The 21,555-nt window shown below is 42.9% G+C and overlaps 1 protein-coding gene and 1 pseudogene across 8 annotated transcripts in view; one reads left to right on the top strand and one right to left on the bottom strand.

Annotated features, from left to right (window-relative positions):
* TMEM237 (transmembrane protein 237) overlaps positions 1 to 21,555 on the bottom strand; it is a 72,977-nt gene that overhangs the window by 34,532 nt on the left and 16,890 nt on the right. For all 8 annotated transcript variants that reach the window (XM_085853290.1, XM_085853253.1, XM_085853271.1 and 5 more), the window contains 3 exons: positions 19,541 to 19,652; positions 17,517 to 17,656; positions 14,166 to 14,286 (listed from right to left, as the gene is read on the bottom strand). In XM_085853290.1, the coding sequence (XP_085709416.1) occupies positions 14,166 to 14,286; positions 17,517 to 17,656; positions 19,541 to 19,652 (373 nt within the window). The remainder of the gene's footprint in view (positions 1 to 14,165; positions 14,287 to 17,516; positions 17,657 to 19,540; positions 19,653 to 21,555) is intronic.
* LOC147031847 (uncharacterized) lies at positions 1,379 to 9,348 on the top strand (annotated as a pseudogene).

The raw sequence follows: 21,555 nt of genomic DNA, 5'->3' as shown, positions 1-21,555 counted from the left end.
CGATGACGATTTTGCATGCTTTTCATGTCCTAAAATTTAGGGGTACGGTTGATTCAGCGGCTGCCACTTCCATTTCAATACACCAATCAACGAATGCTTCATATAATTTGAAAACGGATTGGATCGGCTCTCCATTGATATATCAATTATGTATTTATGATAAATATTTACTTTTGCAATGTATTTAAATCATAAATGACATCGGTCGTTTGACGGAAATCTCAATTTTATCCCTTCATCTACAAATGATAACACTCTAAATCCATTTTTCTATTTATGGTATTTGGATTTCCTATTATCCTTCTCCTGCATGAATGTCACCATATCATAACACATCTTGGTGGGTTTTGCATTTCTAAACATCATACAAGTTAGAATTGAGAAAATCCAAGATGGCTGCCATAAAATAGTGAAAAACTACTGATTCTCATATCTCCGTCATTTAACAACACATCAGTTTGAATTAAATGACATTTTACATGTTTTCAAACTCAATAAATCAATTACTGCTATCAGGTGTGGGAAAACCAATAAAAAGTAAGAACATTTGATTCATTTTCAGATCTCGTGACCCAATGATGTAATTAAGACCATGACTAAATATTTTTTGTCGATCGATTAACTTGTGGACCGAGTGGTTCTCAAGGACAATGTGAATGTTGTTGCTATTATGTTACATGTGATGTTACAACTGTTGTTATATCGTGTCATTTTAGATGTTGAGATGAAGTGAACCTATACACCATGAAGTAGGCTGAGACGAGACACAAACATGACGAAGTTGAAGTTGAAGTTCCAGAAGGACAAAGAGATACAACAGAATTTTGTATCATACACTATGCAATCTCACTCAAAACATTTCACGAAGCTCAGTGTAGAGACTTTGTAAACTGCAGGACGTTGCCCAAAGGAGACAAATACCCCCTGCTATTTCCCCATACTGAATGGCTGACATATGTGCGAAGATTCCACAGGTGCTTTCTCATCAGCATGGCTACAACCGGGATTATCAATATTTCATCTTGAATCTGAGTCGCTTGTGGAGCTGTCAAGATGAATCATCGACGAAACCAAGTACATCTCAACCATCTCGAAGATCATCTGCTGACAGTGACAAGGCCATATTCAAACCAGATTGCATCTTTTGTAACAAGATTGGAGGAAAGAAGGTGAAGGTTCATGGTAGTTTGGATGACTCAAGGTACCTGCAAGTTTGAGTTTGGTGGTAGCAAAAGCGTGATTCGATCAGCAGAAGCGAAGAGAGATTACAGCTTGTTGTGAAGAATTGGGGGCTTTGACCTCTTTGAATGTGAAGCTCAATATCATTGATGGTGTCGATCAAAATACACCTCAGAGTCATCCAGATGGAAAAGCGACAATGCAAACACCAAACATGGTGGAAGTTACCCACAGGAAAGCATTCACAATTGTGTGTGCGATCTTCGATGAACAAGTAGTCCACAAGAAAGGTGTTGTGAAGTTGGACTATTTGAGGCACATCTACATATCCATCCTAAAGAACACTCAGTTCACCATTCCAAATTACAAAGGGGAAAATTTGAAAGCCAAAATATCAGAGAGTTATGCCAATGAAATGTCATTTGTATTGCTGAACAACGCAAGTGGTCAGTTTGGAACTTACCCTGATATACAGTGCCGGGATGCTGCAGGTGATGGATGCCATGAGACTGTCATTATATGCTTGGTACAGCTGACAAGGCAAAGGAAGTGGCACTACCTATTGGAGAAGATTTACTTACTGCATTTCATAAATCTAAGCAACTTTGATGGCCACCTATTGCAAGACATATTGAGAGCTTAGAGGACATCATCCCACTTGGACTTGAGAAGTTTCTGACCTTCTTTACCACTGGAAAACATACTGATCATGCATCTGACAGTCATTCGTCTTGTTCAATTCACACGAGCCATGGAATTATGCTGCAAGAAACAGGATCTCTCTTAGAACAAGAGATCTCAGAAAGTCCACAAGTAGGCATTCTGGAACGTAACAGAGAATGGTCCTTGAATTTGCAGGATTCACCAAACCTTCCAGAGTTTGGAATGGCTACCAGAAACAAAGCCCAGCATACCATATCAGCAGATGGACATGCGTGGAGGGAGAAATGTGTGTGGACAAACAGAACTTACTCTTGGTTATTTTACAAATGCAGAGTGTCAATTCAGGTCAAGATGTTCCAGGATGGGCAGGCTTCATTTTCCGAAACTGGAGATAAACCAGGCAAGATAACAACAATCGATTTATTATCCAGTCATCAACTGTCCAATAACAGATTACAAAGCTGTACCGACACAGCTTTCTCAGATTCTCTGGAGAAGCTTCCAAAGAAGTAGGTCAAAAGTATGTCATAACTACTTTTGATCTTGGAGTTTGTATGAGGACATATCCACCAATTTGGAAGAACCCCAAAAAGTACAAAAATCACATCATCATGATCAGTGCCTTCCATGTGATATGTGCCCACTTCAAGATGATTGGGAAGAAAATGGGTGGAACTGGACTCTCCAATATACGAACAGAAGCAAGTCTCAAAACCTCTGGATCACTAAACGGTGTATTATCAGGAAAGCTTTACAGCCGAGCCATGACCTGTCATAAAACGTTGCTGGAAGCATTGGAAAGAATGTTGCTCCAAACATTTGTATTGACAACATAAGAGGACCAGCTCATGTTAAATTTACCAGCAGAGTAGAAGCTACTCCGAAAGGACTTCCACGATTCCCTTGGAAAACAAACTCTCAGTTCTGTATTGGAAGACAAATCCATAACCTCTGCCATACAGATATATTCCAAATTCAGGTGTGATGTTGCCGCAGGAAAGCTCGGGCAAACAGCAAAACTATGGCTGTCATATATGAACCACGTCTGGCTGGTACTTGATCTGGTTCGGGCAGTGAAAATGAAGTCAAGACTTCCCATTGTATAATCACTGCCTCTTTCTGATGGCGGTCCTGTTCGACAGCTTTGATGGACACAGTTATACACAATAGCTAAGCTTGTTCTCTGTATTGCAAGCAAATATTGAATATACTCATCCTGATGCAATTAAGCTGATGAAAGGAGGAGTGCTCAGCGTGACAAGATCACTTGTGCAAGGCAACCGATGTGCAGTGGCCAAAACCATTGAAGAAACGTTTATGAAACATGCCAAGTCTCACGGTGGAACAGGAAGATGTGGAGCCAGGCTGACTGGACTGCTCACTAACTTCAATGATTATAATTATCAGTGTTTGGTGAAAACGACACATGAGCATGCTCAGTTTGTTAACGCTACATTGTCCATGGCAGACATGTTGGCTGAATCACACGGGGGAAGGAAATAAAGATCTCAGGCCAGCCGCAATTCAAAAAAGTGAACAAATGGTCACCAGAACAATGGAGGCAGTGCACAGCTTTCTGTATCCATTTGATGTCCCAGACCAATCTAAGATAGATCATTTCTTCGAACCAGTGAAAAAATTGAAATTGAACACACTCGAGTGCATGAACAAGTCTGTCAAACTCAGCCAACACAAAACAAAGTCATTGCGAGCAATCAGCAAATAAAAGCAGCGTGGCCATTCAACTGTCGGTCAGGTCAGAGCCAAATGGTGCTATAGATGTCGAAGAATTCATGAAATACCCACTTACTCCAGTTCCATACAGCATCGGGACTGGGGATGGCTACCTCGTGAAAACAAACAAAGCAAAGGGTCTTCTATATATATTTTGAATGACATGGAAGATGCTCAACTCCCCCCGCCCCCCAAGATGAAACAACACTGGTTGTTCAGGATAGGCATGCATTGTTCCACACACTGCAGGAAATCCCAGGCAACTTCAAACAGATCACTCATAGGATTTTTGATGCTCTGCCAACGAAGCCAGACATCATATTCAGTACAGATACACTACACGCCCAAAAGTAAGTGGACACCTGCTCGACCAACATCTCATTCCAAAACAATGGGCATTAATATGGAGTTGGTCCCCCTTTGCAGCTAGAACAGCCTCCACTCTTCTGGGGCGGCTTTGCACGAGATGTTAGACCATTGCTGTGGGAATTTGCTTCCATTCAGCCACAAGAGCATTCATGAAGTCGGGCACTGATGTTGGGTGATTATGTCAGGCTCGCAGTGGGCATTCCAATTCATCGCAAAGGTGTTCGATGGGGTTGAGTTCAGGGCTCTGTGCGGTCCAGTCAAGTTCTTCCACACCGATCTCGACAAACCATTTCTGTATGGACCTCACTTTGTACACGGGGGCATTGTCATGCTGAAACAGGAAAGGCCTTCGCAAAACTGTTGCCACAACGTTGGAAGGACAGAATCATCTCGAATGTCTTTGTATGCTGTAGCGTTAAGATTTCCCTTCACTGGAACTCAGGGGCATCACCTGAATCATGAAAAACAGCCCCAGACCATTATTCAAACTCTACAGTTGGCACTATGCATTTGGGCAGGTGGCATTCTCCTCGCATCCGCCAAACCCAGATTCGTCCGTCAAACTGTCAGATGGTGAAGAACGTCATCACTCCAGGGATTCATCACTCCAGAGAATGTGTTTCCACTGCTCCAGAGTCCAATGGCGGTGAGTTTTACACCACTCCAGCCAACGCTTAGTATTGTGCATGGCGATCTTAGGCTTGTGTGCGGCTGCTTGGCCATGGAAACCCATTTCATGAAGCTCTCGACGAACAGTGCTTGTGCTGACATTGCTTCCAGAGTCAGTTTGGAACTCGGTAGTGAGTGCTGCAACAAACGACAGATGATTTTTCCATGCTGGGCGCTTCAGCACTCTGCGGTCCCATTCTGTGAGCTTGTGTGGCCTACCACTTTGTGGCTGAGCTGTTGCTCCTAGACATTTCCACTTCACAACGGGACTTACAGTTGATTGGGGCAGCTCTAGCAGGGCAAAAATTTGATGAACCGACTTGTTGGAAAGGTGGTGTCCTATGACGGTGCCACGTTGAACGTCACTGAGCTCTTCAGTATGGCCCATTCTACTGCCAATGTTTGTCTATGGAGATCGCACGGCTGTGTGCTTCATTTTATACACCCGTTAGCAATAGGTGTGGCTGAAATAGCTGAATCCACTTATTAGAAAGGGTGTCCACATACGTTTGGCTATGTAGTTTATGTACATGACTTAATCGTTGAAGGGAATGGAGCATGAAAGGCGTGGAAGTGGTGAAAAGTTGATCGTCATGGGGCCGATGACAAAGAAGCCTGTCAATTGGAGGATGTTTCTGATGAACAATGACAATAAATCACAGCTTAGTCAAGTGCTTTGTGATGTCTGGAGTGATAATGACTTTGCATCAAAGCTATCGCACAGAAAAGCGGTTGCTGTCGTTGAGAGGCATGCATATTTGCTGACAGCAGAGGATGGCAAGACATCACAAGTTGAAATACAGTCTCCACTCCACACAGGAAGACACGGATACACGCAACATTCTTTACTGTTTGTATGCCCAAGAGCTGGGATATGATGCTGTGAGAATCTGAAGCCCAGATCGTGATGTGTTCTTCATTGCTCTCTATCATACCTTACATGTTGACATAACTCTGCTGTTTGACACTGGCACAGGCAACCAAAAGAGATTGGTGAACATCACAGAACTGGCCCATGGTTATGGGCAAGAGTACTGTACTGCTCTGATGTGTCTGCATGCCTTCACACAATGTGACACCACCAGTGCATTCAAAGGCATTGTAAAAGTATGACCAATCAAGGTGCTCCAAAAGATGCCAGCATTCCAAACAATTCTAGCAAGCCTCGGAAACTCGTGAACAGTGTCAGGAAGAATACACCTGTGCCTTGTATGGCAAACCATGTTACAAGAGTCTTAATGACTTGCATTACTTGTTATTAAAGGAAAAGTGTGATGGACCCGATGGCATTGTCAACCTAGCCCGGACTATTGACCCAAGTCTGCTGCCACCCTGTACGAAAGTATTAACTCAACACATCAGATGATATAACTACCAGCTTGCCATCTGGAAGCCAGCCAAAATTGCCCAACCCAATATCCCGAATCCAACACAAGGTCATGGCTGGTGGATTAATGGCAGCAAACTTGAAGCCTTCTGGTTCGAAGGATAAATCCTACCACAAGGCAACGCTGAAATGGAACTCGACCGTGACAGACAGCAACAATTCAGATTCGAATGATGCACATGATGAGGCAATACCAGCAGATGACAGTTTCTCTCTGGATGACGTACATAGTGATGATGATGATTCGACAGCACGTTATGTCTCCGATGATGAGGCAACACAAGATGGCAGTTTCTTTTATGGATGACGTGATTTAATAATTTCTGTTGAACACCATATTGAACATTCTGTTGGAAATGTCTTTGAACATTAATTTCTAATTTGCAAAATACATATTTGTCATGTGTTATTGACCAAACAAAGATACAAGAAGGAATATTTGTGTTGAATTACCAGCATCATCAGACAAAATGTTAATGTTACACATCTATGAGCAATTTTCATTTCTGATGCTGTTTCAGCCATTTGTTTGCTATAAGGAACTGCCATCTTGCTTTGTTGGAGTTGCTTTTTATTGGTTTTCCCACACCTGATAGCGGTAATTGATTTCTTGAGTTTGAAGACATGTAAGATGTCATTTAATTCAAACTGAAGTGTTGTTAAATGACGGAGATATGAGAATCAGTAGTTTTTCACTATTTTATGGCAGCCATCTTGGATTTTCTCAATTCTAACTTGTATGATGTTTCGAAATGCAAAACCCACCAAGATGTGTTATGATATGGTGACATGCATGCAGTGGAAGGATAATCTAGGAAATCCAAATATCATAAATAGAAAAATGGACTTGGAGTGTTATCATTTGTTGATGAAGGGATAAAATTGAGATTTCCATCAAACGACCGATGTCATTTATAATTAAAATACATTGCAAAAGTAAATATTTATCATAAATGCATAATTGATATATCAATGGAGAGCCGATCCAATCGGTTTTCAAATGATATGAAACATTCGTTGATTGGTGTGTTGAAATGGAAGTGGCAGCCGGTGAATCAAGCGTACCCCTAAGTTTTAGGACGTGAAAAGCATGCAAAATCGTCATCGGGGTACCTATCGAGATTGGGTCTAACGTATGTGTTCATCCCTATATTTTTCCTGTTAACGTCTTTTATCTCCACAAGGACATCCTAATGAACAAAAAAAAAAAACCTATCTCATACTGTATTGGGAGGGGGGAGGTGCACGGTTAGCATATCCAACTCACAGACTGTATAGCATTGATATTTCAAAACGTTGTGGATGGATTAAAACAAAACTTGTTTCACTCCTGTTTGTTACTTGCAAAATTGAAGATTCGCAAGTATATTGGTTGGTCTGGTCTGGTATTGTCTGTTGGGTCGCCAAAATAGGTGACCCTTATCGTCAGTAATTCTGTCTGTTTGTTTGGATGTTTGTTCGTTTGTCATCAGCATAATTGGTAGTAAACGTCGGTGGATTTTAACCAAACTCTGGTGGTAGGTACGTACATCTTATGACCTAGTGCTTTGGAAATTGTGATGGTTGCTAGGGACACTTTGGTTCCCTAGCAACAACCGAAAAACCTTCAAAATCGGTACCGTTCACGCGAAATCAATTATCTCACGTAGGGTTATGAAATTTGGGACGAATAATCTACAGGTGATGCTCTATCAAATATATTCCGGTTTTTGTGATATATGGAATACTTTACCCGCAGCGCCCCCTATAATTAGGGTATGCACAAAAATTGGCGAAAATTGAAGGCCCCCTAGCGACCAGGTGAGCGCATCGATACGAATGAAACTTTGCAGGTTCATGGTACTCAATAAGTACTACAACTTTGTGTAAGGACATATTGACCGATTTCGCTTAGGTCAGGGGTCAAAGGGCAATTAGTGCAAAAATCGATAATATGCAAGAGCTGGAGGTGCCTTCGCGCCAAATGCTACTCCTCCTATGGTTATGGTCGGATTGTCATGAAAAGTCACACTAATCGTCTGGAATACATTGTGCACAAACGATCGAGCCGGATTTTCGATTTAGATCTTTGTTCACCCACAGCACCTGCTCGAACTTTGGGGACTTCAGATTTCAAACCGCATTTTCGGTACTTTTCATCCAAATGGATACCAGGTAGTTATCAGGAAATGGAACTGGATGAGATTTGATATGCATAATCTTAAGGTGATTCCCTGTCCGCTATATGACATCCATTTTGCTCTATATCTTATAGTTTCCATGCTCGGCGACCCATCGCCGCCTACCGGTTTGTCTGTTTATCTGTGTGTCAATCCACCTGCAGGACACATTTTAACTCCGATCTTCACAAAACTTCACCACCTGGTAGAGGTCATGACAACCTGGAAGCCTATTGCTTTTGAAGTCAATTGGTCAAAAGATCAAAGGTCACATAAATCGCCAATTTTGATCAGCTTCCCTTGATATCCATGTATACACCGACTATAAAATCGAAAAAGATGGGTTGACAGTAAACCCTCGTCGAGGTGAAGCCTTGGTCGACTTATGCGAGTATATCTATTAATTACATACTGCTTGAACGTGACTTGAACTGAAGTACGTCTATTAATAACTTACCATTGAACCTTGACTCGGTCTATTAATTACAGATTTTGGAACATACCTTTTAGACATGTAGACCTTGAGAGAGCCCCAAGACCTTTTAAACCCCTTTAGGCCATTTTAAGATCCTCAATACCCCCCTTCGACTCCTGAAGACCTTTACATCCTTCAGACCCCTTGAGCCTGAGATGTTCTCAACCCCTTAGACCCTTTAGACCTGTAACTGCTGTTGAAATATTACCTTTACACCTTTATCAAGTCAGAGAAGATCAAGTTGAAGTGTAGTATGAACATGACTTGCTCCTCCAATTCATGCCTGGAAGTATCTTCATCAGAAAAGAAGTGACTTTCAGCTTCCAGACGACATTCTTTGGCAATGGAAACACAACCAGTTCTATAAAAAGCCTGATATCCCACTGTACAAGAAGATAAGATCATGTGTGTTGGTGGATGTAAAGCCAGTGTCTGGCTGCGAACTGACTATATGCAACTACAAGATTCCCATTGGGCCAGATGAAAAGGGTTGCACTGAGGAATGTCTCAACAGGATGATCTTTGCCGAGTGCTTGGCAAGTATGTTCCCAGGTGTCGACTGCTACAGCAATCAGCACATCCAACAGCATGAGTGGGTGCAGTGTCTTGAGAGATTCCGATACGAACGCAGGGCAAAGGCTGGGAAATCCGCACCAAAGAGACACCGTGTGAGGGACAGTTCATCAGAGTACCTTGGGGGAGGTGGTCAGTGAGAATGAGTTCAGGAACCGTGTGATCGAGTAGTACCAGAATCACAACCACTACTGCCTAAACTTGGACAGTGGCATGGTCATTGACAGCTACTGCATGGGCAATGAGGCACAGTTTGTGAATCACCACTACCAGCCGAACTGCGAGATGCAAAAATGGTCAGTTAATGGCATGTACAGGATTGGGCTGTTTGCCTTGCAGGACATCCTGGCTGGTGTGGAGCTCACGTGCGACTATAACTTCCATGCCTTCAATGTGGAAAACAGCAAACTTGCCTCTGTGGGTCTGAAAACTGTCGTCGGATCATTGATGGCCGTAGTCAAGTCAAGGCCGCAGTGATTCTTCACCATGGAGAGATAGGGCCAAAAACTTTATATAGGACAACATCTAAAAAAGTTGTGGACGAATTCAGATGAAAATTGGTGGACATGTTGGGTGTGTGGCGAGGACCAATTGATTAGATTTTGGTAAAGATCTGAATCTGGATCTGGATACGAGTGTTATTTAATTTTTAAAGTGATTCTTCAGCATTGAGCGATTGGGCCAAAAACGAAATAATCCTGCATAGAATGAAATTTCAAAAATGAATTGGGCCCGATATGTTCTCGTGGATCGTGGAGGTAAGAGCTCTACTGAGTGCCCTTCTAGTTTGACTTTGTATCTGTTTATTATAAATACAAGTTTCAAAAATAGCACTGCAAAACGCGTAACCCCTCAGCCCCTTGACGCAAAGCAATTTCAAGATGGTGGCCATATTGAAAATCGCAGCACACCCATTTTCGAAAGGAACCTTCCTCGACTCAACCCCAACACACCCAGCAAAAATGGATTTCATCGGACAAGGCGTTCTCCTCAAAATTGACGGAAACCAATTTCAAGATGGCTGCCGTGGCGGCCATAGTGAAAATCGCAGCATGCCCATTTTGAAAAGGAACCTTCCTCTACTCAACCCCATTATACCTCGTTAGAATAAAATCAATGTGTGAAGCAGTTCTCAAGTTATTGTCCAGAAACCAAATTCAAGATGGCTGCTCTAGCCGCCATATTGGATATTGGATTGTGCTGAATATCGAAAGGAACCTTCCTCTAAACACCCCCATTATATCACACAAAAATGAAATCAATAATTTAAGCCGTTCTCAAGTTATTGTCTGGAAACCAAATTCAAGATGGCTGCCCCAGCCGCCATATTGGATATCGCATCGCACTGATTATTATCGAAAGGAACCTTCCTCTACCCAGCCCCAACACACTGCAAAAATGGATTTAATCGGACAAGACGCTCTCCTCGAAATCGACGGAAACCAATTTCAAGATGGCTGCCATGGAGGCCACATTGAAAATCGCAGCATGCCCATTTTCGAAAGGAACCTTCCTCTACTCAACCCCAACATACCCTGCAAAAATGGATTTAATCGGATAAGGCGTTCTCCTCGAAATTGACGGAAACCAAAAGTTGACAGACGCCCGGATGGACGCCCGCCGGACAACGCCTACGACGACAATACCCCGTAGCCAGTTCGGGCTGAGGGGTAAAAACGTAAAGCTGTTGATGTGGTAACTGTAACGTCACTCAGAAGTCACAGACCCCAACTAACAAAAATCCATTTGATTGGGAGCTGACCTGTACAATCATTCATACTGGAGAAGTGCAAACCTTGGAATGGAGTCGTTAGAGAACGAGCTGGGTACGGCACCAATAACAATATACGTACACTAAAAGACAAGGAAACCTCAAGGTGTATTCCCTGACAATATAAAAAAAATACATATATTGTTGTGGTTTTATAAGCTACATGTCGAAGTTGAAACACACACAGCTTGTAGCCTCTTAGAACAGTTATTTCCGTCATGTACGTTAAGAATCGTGCCTTCCCTGCAGGAGTTATTATGTAATTAAATACGTTGGTTTGGGTAGCTAGCGCCCCCTCTCAAGCCGTTGGGATAATAACATCAGTGCGTGATGACGTGTGCAATGACTGCCGTCATCATGTTGGGCATGCGTTGTTTTACTGCCATGGCTGCTCAGCATGTGTGAATAACACCAGCGTTCTGGAGGCTTCACCGAAGACATGGCTTTCGAAGTGCATGCCGAATTCCCATTTATTGTTGAAAGCCCCACAAAATCCTTGTTTGTCTGTTCATCTGTATGGACATCTAACCTGTACTGCAAGTTATTGCCATGTACCCCTGTACTGTATTTTGTTTCTCAAATCTGTTCATTCCCCTCCATCTGAACATGACCGGTGAACGGACAAGGACACGACACGACATGACATGACACAGCCAGGGAATGGGGCAATCATTGCAGGGAAGCTTTGTGCCGTCGACATTTTTGGACATGTGGGGCTCGTCCCGGGTGCATGGAGGTGGAAGGGATTTCCTCAAGTTGGGTGCGGAGCTCCGCTCCTGGCGACAGTAGGAAGGACAAACTGAGTGCACATCCAGGTGAGCAGCAGAATGGGCATCCCACTGGCTGGCATGGGGGCAGCTCGTAACATCTGACGTGGCCCAATCACTGGCCCCAGGCCACCTCAAAAGATCTGAAATGCGGCTCTTTGGCCATGCCTTCCCCAAGGGTGAAAAAGCTGTGCTCAACGCTCTGGTTCTATATCTATATTTCCATATCTGGCATATATATATATATATATATATATATATATATATATATATATATATATATATATATATATATATATATATATATACACACATATATATTGTTACGAATTTGGAATTCGATTGCACACAACATAGAGGTTCCTTTAGTCAGCTATGTCGATAAGTGCTTGTTCCCTAGATAGCTCACCTTCCATTGTTTAAATGTTTAGAAATCGATCAGATGCGCTGTGGATCGATTTAATAGTTAGGGAACGAAACAATGGAGACGTCCCTCCCCCTCTTCTGCGAAGAGGAAGAAGAGCCCTTCCGTCCCGTGATTCATGACATCAACAACTCCCTCCCACCCGTGGTTGAGCGGGGGATGGATCACGAGGGCATGAGTCACGCCGGGCATGGGGGAAGGGGGCGGAGAAGGATAAAGAGGAGATCCTTTCTTTTGTTCGAGTTCGGAATTGAGGGCTGTGTCGTTCAGCAGACCTTCAGGTCCTGTTTGGCTTGGGTTCGGGTTGAGGCTTTCGGAAGCTTTTTGCTTCTGCAGAGGAGTTGTTCAGTAGAGCTTCGGGTCCTGCTTGACTCGGTAGGCTTTTTGGATAGCTGCTTTGTTTTGGAAGAAAGTTGAGCCGGTTGCTCGGCACGAGCTGCGAATGGTGGCTTCTTCTTCTTCTTGGTTCGTGGAGCTCTTTGTTCTCCGTTTGGTTCCCGGCTTGGTGCGACTCATCGACCTCTTCTTGGAGGTGGTTCCTCGGGGAAGTGGCACATTGACGGGAAGGATCGGCGCCTCGTCTCACTCGCACGTGTTGAGAAGCGCGGGAGGATTCACTGGAGCTCGGGAAGGATCGCAGCTCACGGCGATTGGGTCCAGCTCGCTCTCGCTGGAGCCCGGGTCCGAACAACTTGAAGACCACACGAGGTGGAGAGGTTCGAGATAGGCTCTGGGTTTCAGCTCACCTGTCCTCCGAGCTGGAGCTCATTATTAAAGGCCTCAGCCACCATTTATTGGGTGTGTGGGTGCGTACGTGTGTCCGTGGGCCCGTTTAATAAGTAGAAAATTGTTAAGTGCTTTATGTGCTGTAAATGTTTGCATTGCATTTCGTATAGTCGGAATAGTTCTGCTCTTACGTGCTTCCCTAGTTCCCCATTATTATTAATAAATACCACAATTGTTAAATGTTTTCAGCTCGTCACGTCGATTCTTTCATTGACTGAGCATTTCATGTGTTGGGAGTTAGAAAGCCATTGGTTTGCCGTAAAAGGGGGACATTTGGACCAACGGTTCTCGGTGATTAAGCCGCTCGGAATCGCGCACGGGACAGGCTCGCCTCGGCGGTTTGTTCCGTACGAGTTCTGTCGAGGGTGGAATACCCTGTAGTTGGATCACGTGGGTATTTAGGTACATTGAAGATTGGCAATCGATCCTACCCCACGTGATCTGCCCATTGGCGCATTTCGGTTCTTGTACAAGGACCCGTTGACTCGGACTTATCCGGGCGGCGATCTATATTCCGGGCGATCGGTCGGGCCGACTCAACTTGCGGCTCCGTCAGAGCGGGCGGTTGGCAGATGACCCCGGCACCGTAACAATATATATATATCGAAACATGTGGAGTATGACAAGCACTCCCCTGATCTCCATTGGACATAATCCTACACCAAAGCATCACCTCCAACACAGAGACCTCGGCCTGGTGACTCTGTCAAACAGACAAAGATTACATGCCTGGTCAACATCAGTTAAACATACAACGGAGCCGTCTATCGGGATTTCAGGATAGGCCTCATGAGGACGAGATACCGATAAATATCTGACCAATGATGACCACAATCATCATTTATACATCAGACTCTGTCCAATGGGGATCGGGAGAGTGCTCGTCACACTCCACACGTTTCGATTTACCCGCCGATCACATCACGTGACTTCTGGTTGAAGGGTTTGCATTAGTGGGAAAAATCGTCTGGGCGGCAGATGAATGTATATACAGTTCACATATATATATATATATATATACACATATAGTCGAACGTCATGCTTGAATTGCAATTATCTTAGGTTTTGACATTTCTATTGAAACTCTGACGCCTCAATTGTTTCGTCTTCTCTGATTGGTTTTTTTAAACTCCCGCCTCAAATTCAAGTCCAGAAAAACAGGAAATCGAGTACCACATCATTAATACAAATGCATAACATAGAGATTACCAGAAGGCTTCCTGTGCCCGCCTGGCTACATCCTGTGTGGTACTCTGCATGACTTGCTCTTCCACCGGCTCGAGCCCCTTCTGGCAGTATTCCCAGGGCTTTTTAGACACACGAAACCCTCCTGCATTCCACAAAAGGTATGCCATTCAGTACCACACATACCCCATAAAACAAAAATTGAAAAGACAGACATTATGGAAGCTGGTGTTCTTCAAGGCAGCATCCTTCGATCAATGGTAATCAATGGCCACTGCATGGAATGTTCATACAAGTTTGCAGATTTTTGAGAAAGGGATGATGTTCCTTGCTTATCTCACACCTCCTTCAGCAATATCACCACCCTTCTTCCCCACCCCACAAAAGTTTCACAATTAACACATAATAAACTAGAAGGGCACTCGGTCGAGCGCATACCTCCGTCATGCAATGCCTGATCCATGAGAACATATCGGGCCCAATACATTTTTGAAATATCATGCTATACAGTACTAATATCGTTTTTGGCCCGATCTCTCAATGGTGAAGAATCACTTTAATGCTCAAATGAGCTAAGATCCTAGTCCTCTTAATGACGACGTCATAAAAACGAATACGACGTTATTGTGATGTATCAGGTTTGCGATAAATTATCTGTGCTCATACCCGGCTTGATCTCCGCAAACAAAATTCAAACAGCTTGCCGAGTTTAGGAGATAATGGTATAGGCGAGGAGATTTCCATTAGTGGCGATATTATGACATTAACTTTTTGTCTAGGAAGAATTTCCAAAATCGGAGATGGTTACTGCCTGCGCGTGGGCTTTCTGCATATACATGGCAAGTTTCACGAAGATCCGATGAAAACTCTGGGTTGTGAAACAAAAAGTCCAAAAATAGGAATGACGTCATAAAAATTGATATGACGTCATAGTGATGCATCATATGTGCGGTAATTCATCTCTGCTAATGCCCTATTCTATTCCCACAAACATAATTTAAAAAGCTTGCCTAGTTTCAGAAATAATTTGACATCATAACTTTTTTTCTAGGAGGAATTTTCAAAATCGGAGATGGTTACTGTCTGCACAGGGTATTTTTACATATACACGCCAAGTTTCAGGAAGTTAGAATGAAAACTGTAGGCTGTGAAACAAAAAAGTCCACAAGAACAACAACGTGAGTAAGACTTAGAGATCCTCCATGAGGATCTAAAAATTAAATAATTCTCGTATCCAGATCTTCACCAAAACTGAATCAATTCTTCCTTGTCACACACCGAACGTGTTCACCAAGTTTCATCCGAATCCGTACAAACTTTTTGAGATATCGTGCTCTATATCATTTTTGGCACTATCTCTCAATGGTGAAGAATCACTTTAAAAATTATAGTCGTCGGGTCCGGATCTTCACCAAAATCGAATCAGTTCGTCCTCGTCACCCCCCCCCCCCCAACCACCCCATGAGGGGACAATTTCATGTCTGCTATTTATCACCACAGGGGGTGTAGTAATATCATTATAAATGAACAGGATAGAACAAACATTTTAAATATATGTGGAAAAATTTCATTACAGGCCTCTCGTGCACAGGCCCTCGCTGCTCCTATGGTTGGCAGCGAGTGCCCCGGAAAGGGCAGCGTGTGTACGTGGGCCCATCTAATAAGTAGGAAATTGTTAAGTGCTTTGTGTGCTGTAAATGTTTGCATTGCATTTCGTAATGCCGCAATGGCATTTGGATGGATAACCATCTAGTGAGGGAAAGCAGAAGCAGCGGTGGGGGGAAACGAGAGTGGCATTTCTATATGTGGAGGAATTGCGTTGCTCAGCCAGTGGGTCGCCCAGATAGCTCAGATGGCAGAACACTGGTACGGTTTGCCAGATGACCTGGGTTCAATTTCCGGTCTGGGGCTGTAATTTTTCAAAATATATTAAAAAAATTAACACATTGAACATATTGTTCAGCAAACTAGATATACTTGTTGTTTTCTCAAACGTACAATAAATACCAGCTTTAAGCAACATACTGCTCTCGAAATCTCTCCAAATGACTATTTAGGTCCTGCCATGTTTTAGTATCATTTCAGGGTGAGAGCTACAATCAAGATCAATCTAATGGTATTCAATCGGAAGAATGAAACATATGATATTACCACTAAGATAATTATTTATATACCATCAGAAATGGTCAACTGATAATCATCAATATGAAAATTTATGTGGGTGGGGCAGGAGAGGAGGGGGAGGGGTTGGACATTTAATTAAATAAAAAACAGCTGCTTTGTCCTATTGTGAAAATCGAAAACAATGGAAAGACAAATTGGACTCGGGCAATTCAAAAAAGTGTTAATAGAGGAACTAGTATTTCACAATACTTACACTGCTTCTCAACATAATCATCAGCTTTAGAAACAGACTTCGACCAATCAACTAAGTCACGTCAGTTTTCGAATCAGGTCAGTCTTTTGGGACTGCCACTGGTAATATGTAACAGTGCTACCTGCTGCATGGCCGGGTTGTCAGTGACTAAACCGACACCCCTCACTGGCTTTGCTTCTGGGGAGGTTGACTGTGACACCTTGCCAGGATGAAAAACAACACCTGACAAAGGATGGATGAGCTCCCTTCGGGAGCCAATGGCCATCCAGTGTGAAGATGGTGTCTCCTAAAAACACCCAATGGGGGTAGGAAAAATTAATTTTTTTGCCTGGCCTAGTTACCCCATCCTGCACAGTGGTCCTGTGAAGAGGTTTCCTTGTTTCAGGATGAAGTGAAGGTTTTGATAGTTTTTCCTCTTCTATTTCGTTCTTAGCCCCTTATAAAGAGTGGCTTTATGCCTTGGTTGGGGCGATTACCATTAAAAAAACAAGAACCTGCATGCCTGTAGTGAAGACAAAGCTGTAATGTCACACCAATAACCTACACCAAGAATTTGTAATTGAGATTCTGGTTTGGCTTGATTATAAAAATTCACCCTTTGTGGTCAGGCAGTTCAGAAGTAGTGCACTCCCTGTTAAGCTATCTATTCTGGGTTTGATTCTCAACCCAACTTGAATTGATGGCATTTTGGTGTTTTACAAGCAGGGCGACTGCACCCTTGGATTGAACGTTAAGCTGGGGATCCCACGGTGTCTTTCCCAAGAATCGGTCAATGTGTGCCAGAACCCTGGTCAAGTTCCAAGTTCTTGCTATAACCAGATGTATGGATCAGTGAACAACCCCCACCCCTCTGAGGCACTCCCACATATCAAAGCACCAGAACCTTACCAGAATAGGAAATTTCATTGCACACAGCAGTCCAGCCACATCTCTTTTCTGCAGTTAAACAGTCCGGCTGACCTGGAATTATTATACACAGACAGGGACACACACCTCACCCTTGCTCTCCACAAAAAACACGCCACTGGGCTGGCTGCAGACCGGTGCTCGATTTTCAACGCCAGAGGCTTCAACCAAAGGTGGTGTAGATAAAACATCCTCCTCCTCCACCGATAGATCATCAGGAAGAGGTGAGTGTCTGGACCACAACACACATCTTACAGTGAGTGACAATAGCAATCAAAGAACAATGACACAACAAACACCAACTTATTGTAAATCAACAATTGGCAGAATCTGTTCCAAGTTTCTCTTAATCTCAATCAGCTAAATTTCCAAAAGCACTGAAACGCATACATATTTTGCATGACAAAGTTCAATATAATTATTTTGGTGTCTAAAGAAAAACATGTACAAATCAAAATTCACTGGTTGCAAAAGTATTCAAGCCACTTCGGTCAGTACTTTGTGGAAGAACCTTTTACAGCAAAGCCTGCTGTGAGTCTTTTTGGGGTCGGTCTCGACCAGCTTTGCACAGTGACATGGTGAAATCTTTGTCCATTCTTCACGTAAAAATCACTCAAGTTCTGTCAAGGTTGATGGGGATCATCGATGGACTGCGATCTTCAAGTCTCACAATAAATGTTCAATTGGGTTCAAGTCAGGACTTTCAGTGGGCCACACCACAACATATACTTTCTTCTTATTCAGCCACACCAGTGTAGCTTTAGTTTTGTGCTTCAGATCATTATCCTGCTGAAATGTGAATGTCCCACACAGTTTCAGATTCATGGCTGACTCGAGCAGGTTTTCATCAAGGATTCTCCTGTACTTTGCACCATCCATTGTCCCTTCTATCCTGCCAAGCTTGCCAGTCCTTGCTGATGAAAAGCAGCCCCATAACATGATGCTGACACCACCACCAGTACCACCACCATGTTTAACAGGTGGGATGGTGTTGAGTGGGTGTTGTGCATGCGGTGTTGGGTTTGCTCCATACTGTATGTAACACTTTTAATTTAGACCAAAAAGTTCAATTTTCATCTAATCTGACCACAAATCTATTCAACACATGCCTGCAGTATCATTAAGATGCTTTTTCACAAACTCCATACAAGCTTTCGGATGCATCTTTTTCAGTAATGGCTTCTTTCTTGCCACCTGTCCATTGAGGCCAGCTTTGTGAAGGGAACGGGATATTGTTGATTGATGAGCACTAACCCCCATCTTGGACATAAAGCCTTACAGATCTTTCAGTCGTTATTGGATTGACAGTGACATCACAAACTAGTTTCCTCCTTGCCCGGCTTCTGAGTTTGGATGAGTGATCTGATCAGGGTAGAATCTGGGTGGTATGATATGTCGTCCACTTCTTAATGATGTATTTCTCCATACTCAAAGAGATAACAAGTGACATTGAAATGTTCTTATAACCCTCTCCTGAACAGTGCTTCTCCAACACTTTGTCTGAATTCTTTGGAAAGCTCTTTGGTCTTCATGCTTGCCTTGTTGGTTGGCCAAGTGAGTTTCACCTTAAAACTCCGTCGATAAGTGTTGGAGCTTAATTTTTAAGTTAAACCACTGATTACATACTGGTTAAACCCATTACATGTATTTTGTAACCTTTCAAACAAATAATTTGCTCCTGAAGAGATTTAGGGTTAATTAGGCAATGGGTTTGAATACTTATTATACCGAGAATCACCTGATTCTCTCTGTGAATCTAACCGAGTCACATTTTAACTGAAATATTTTTAGCTCATCACTTAGGAGTAGTTTGTGGAGACTCCACATATTAAGTTTAATTTGAAAGCATCATGAAATAAGCTCAGATAGCATCAAAATGTGAAAACTTTTGGGGGGGGAGGGGTGGTGAATACTTTTGGAGGCCACTGTAATAGCAAGATCACTTCTCAACACAAGGAAATAGCATGAAAAACTGTTTACCTTTACTGAACTTCATGAAACTTCACAACATTCCACTTTGAACTACCATCTTCCGAATCACAAACTCATAGCACGCAACTCTTTGCCCTCCTGCTACGCTTTATCAGGCACAAAGAGATAATTGCTACCCTCATACTTGGGTTTGTTCTTCTTCTTCTGGGTGCGTTTTTTTCTGCTTGTGTGTTTGTCTGGCAAATAATCACCATCGTTGTCCAATTGTGCATCTGGCAACTCATCTGTACCTGACCCTGGCAAAGAGAACCATCAGACAAAGCAATGCATTAATAGTTGCTGCAGCCTACCCATCTTCTGTCCATGAGTCTCCTTCATAAAAAACCTATCTCTTTCATTCTTGAGAAAAATGCCAGGGGCATAGAAAAGGCCCCTTTATATGGTATGTGCAATGTGGCAAGCTATAGAAAAGAAGGGACATTACAAGGCTTGTAGAAAATGCCAAATTATAGAAAAGAAGGGACATTCAAAAAATCTGATGTGCATGCTGTACTACCCCTTGTGTTCTTCGGAGGAACCAAATAATGCTCTAGAAAAGTTCATATAAAGGGGTGCCCAACATATACAGGTTAAAGCCCGTCAGTACGTAAAGTTTCTTTGTGTACCTTGAAAACGAAAATACATAAGATAACCTGCATATGTGTGATCAATTTGTTAAAAAAAATTGGCGCCCCTTTCAAAAATTTCTAAAATTGTCAATTTTCATCCGACTGACTTGAAACTTGAACAGGATTTTTATATCAGCTCGCTGAATTCAACCACCAATTGTTTTTGAGGTCAGCATAGGCCAAAAGGTCAACATTGGCCAAATTTCTAAAATTGTCAATTTTCATCCGATTGACTTAAAATTTGAACAGGATTTTCATACGAGGTCACTGAATTTAACCACCAACTATTTTTGAGGTCAACATAGGCCAAAAGGTCAAAGGCCAAATTTCTAAAATTGTATCAGCTGTGGGCCTAGCCTTTGTCTAAATAGACATACCCTACAAGGCAGCATGGGGAATTGCGATCAGAGTTTCCTTCTCCGAGGTGGACTGCCTACCAAGGCAAAAGAGCTGCCCTAATAGGGTTAGTGAGTGCAAAAGCATGTCCTCACACCAGAAGACCATGCACACTACACCTCCACCTGCCCTAATAGGGTTAGTGAGTGCAAAAGCATGTCCACACACCAGAAGACGATGCACACTACACCTCGAGGGTACCAACTTACTCCAAGATCCGAGACATTTAGCCAGTGCCTTCAAGAGCATTGTTACCTTGGTGTACCACGAGGAGGTAGTCTGGAAGTCTTGGCGAGGGCAGAGGCTATGCACCAGAAGGAAGGACTTACAGACTCGGCTGGCCGCCTTTTCTCTGACAGAGCTATCCGGCTACCGTAGCTAAAAGCAAGGAATGATAAACCACAGCTCACCTTACCACAGCAAGAGATGCACACACCTGTCCTGTGGGAAACCACCCCAAATCTGATGATGATGATGATGATGATGATGATGATGATGATGATGATGATGATGAATCATGCTCTTCCACAAGCCGAGACCATTAAAAAAAATGCCCTGACATTCACGGATGCCAACATTCGCGACATTTTTCAGGAACGTATCCCCCACGAATGTCGGAGTCCGACAGTATATTGTCGTAGTAAACCTACGTAAATCAACAATTAGCATTTTGTTGTAACACACAAACCGCGCTGGCAATTTTACAGTCAACCTGAGGAATTGACACTATATTTCACTCAAGTAGGGTGCAGGTATTACCAGTTAGAATAAATCACCCAATAATACAATGGCAGTCATCAAACAAATTGATCAGTTTGTTAGATGACTGTCATTGAAATGGACAGTCGAAAAAAAAGTTAAAGCAAGTTTCTGCCAGGTGCCGACATAACAAGACACATGACAGCGAGTTGGATCATGTAGGTTGGGTTTCAATTTTGCAATAAATCATATCTCCATCAGTCAGACGGTTTGGATTAACAATAGAGGAAAGTGGGTGATCTAAGAATGATATGAACAAACATTAATCTTTATAAACAGCTATAGTCTGGGAACCAACTGCCATTTTTTTCCGTTAACCTTTCATTGTTGTATTAAGTTTTTTTTTACTGTTGATTTTGGTAGCCAAGGGTCTCTA

The sequence above is a fragment of the Eptatretus burgeri genome, chromosome 2, assembly GCF_056783735.1.
Source record: "Eptatretus burgeri isolate ZD-2024b chromosome 2, Ebu_testis_v1, whole genome shotgun sequence".
NCBI lineage: Eukaryota > Metazoa > Chordata > Myxini > Myxiniformes > Myxinidae > Eptatretus > Eptatretus burgeri.
This window is presented reverse-complemented; position numbering and strand designations above follow the sequence as displayed.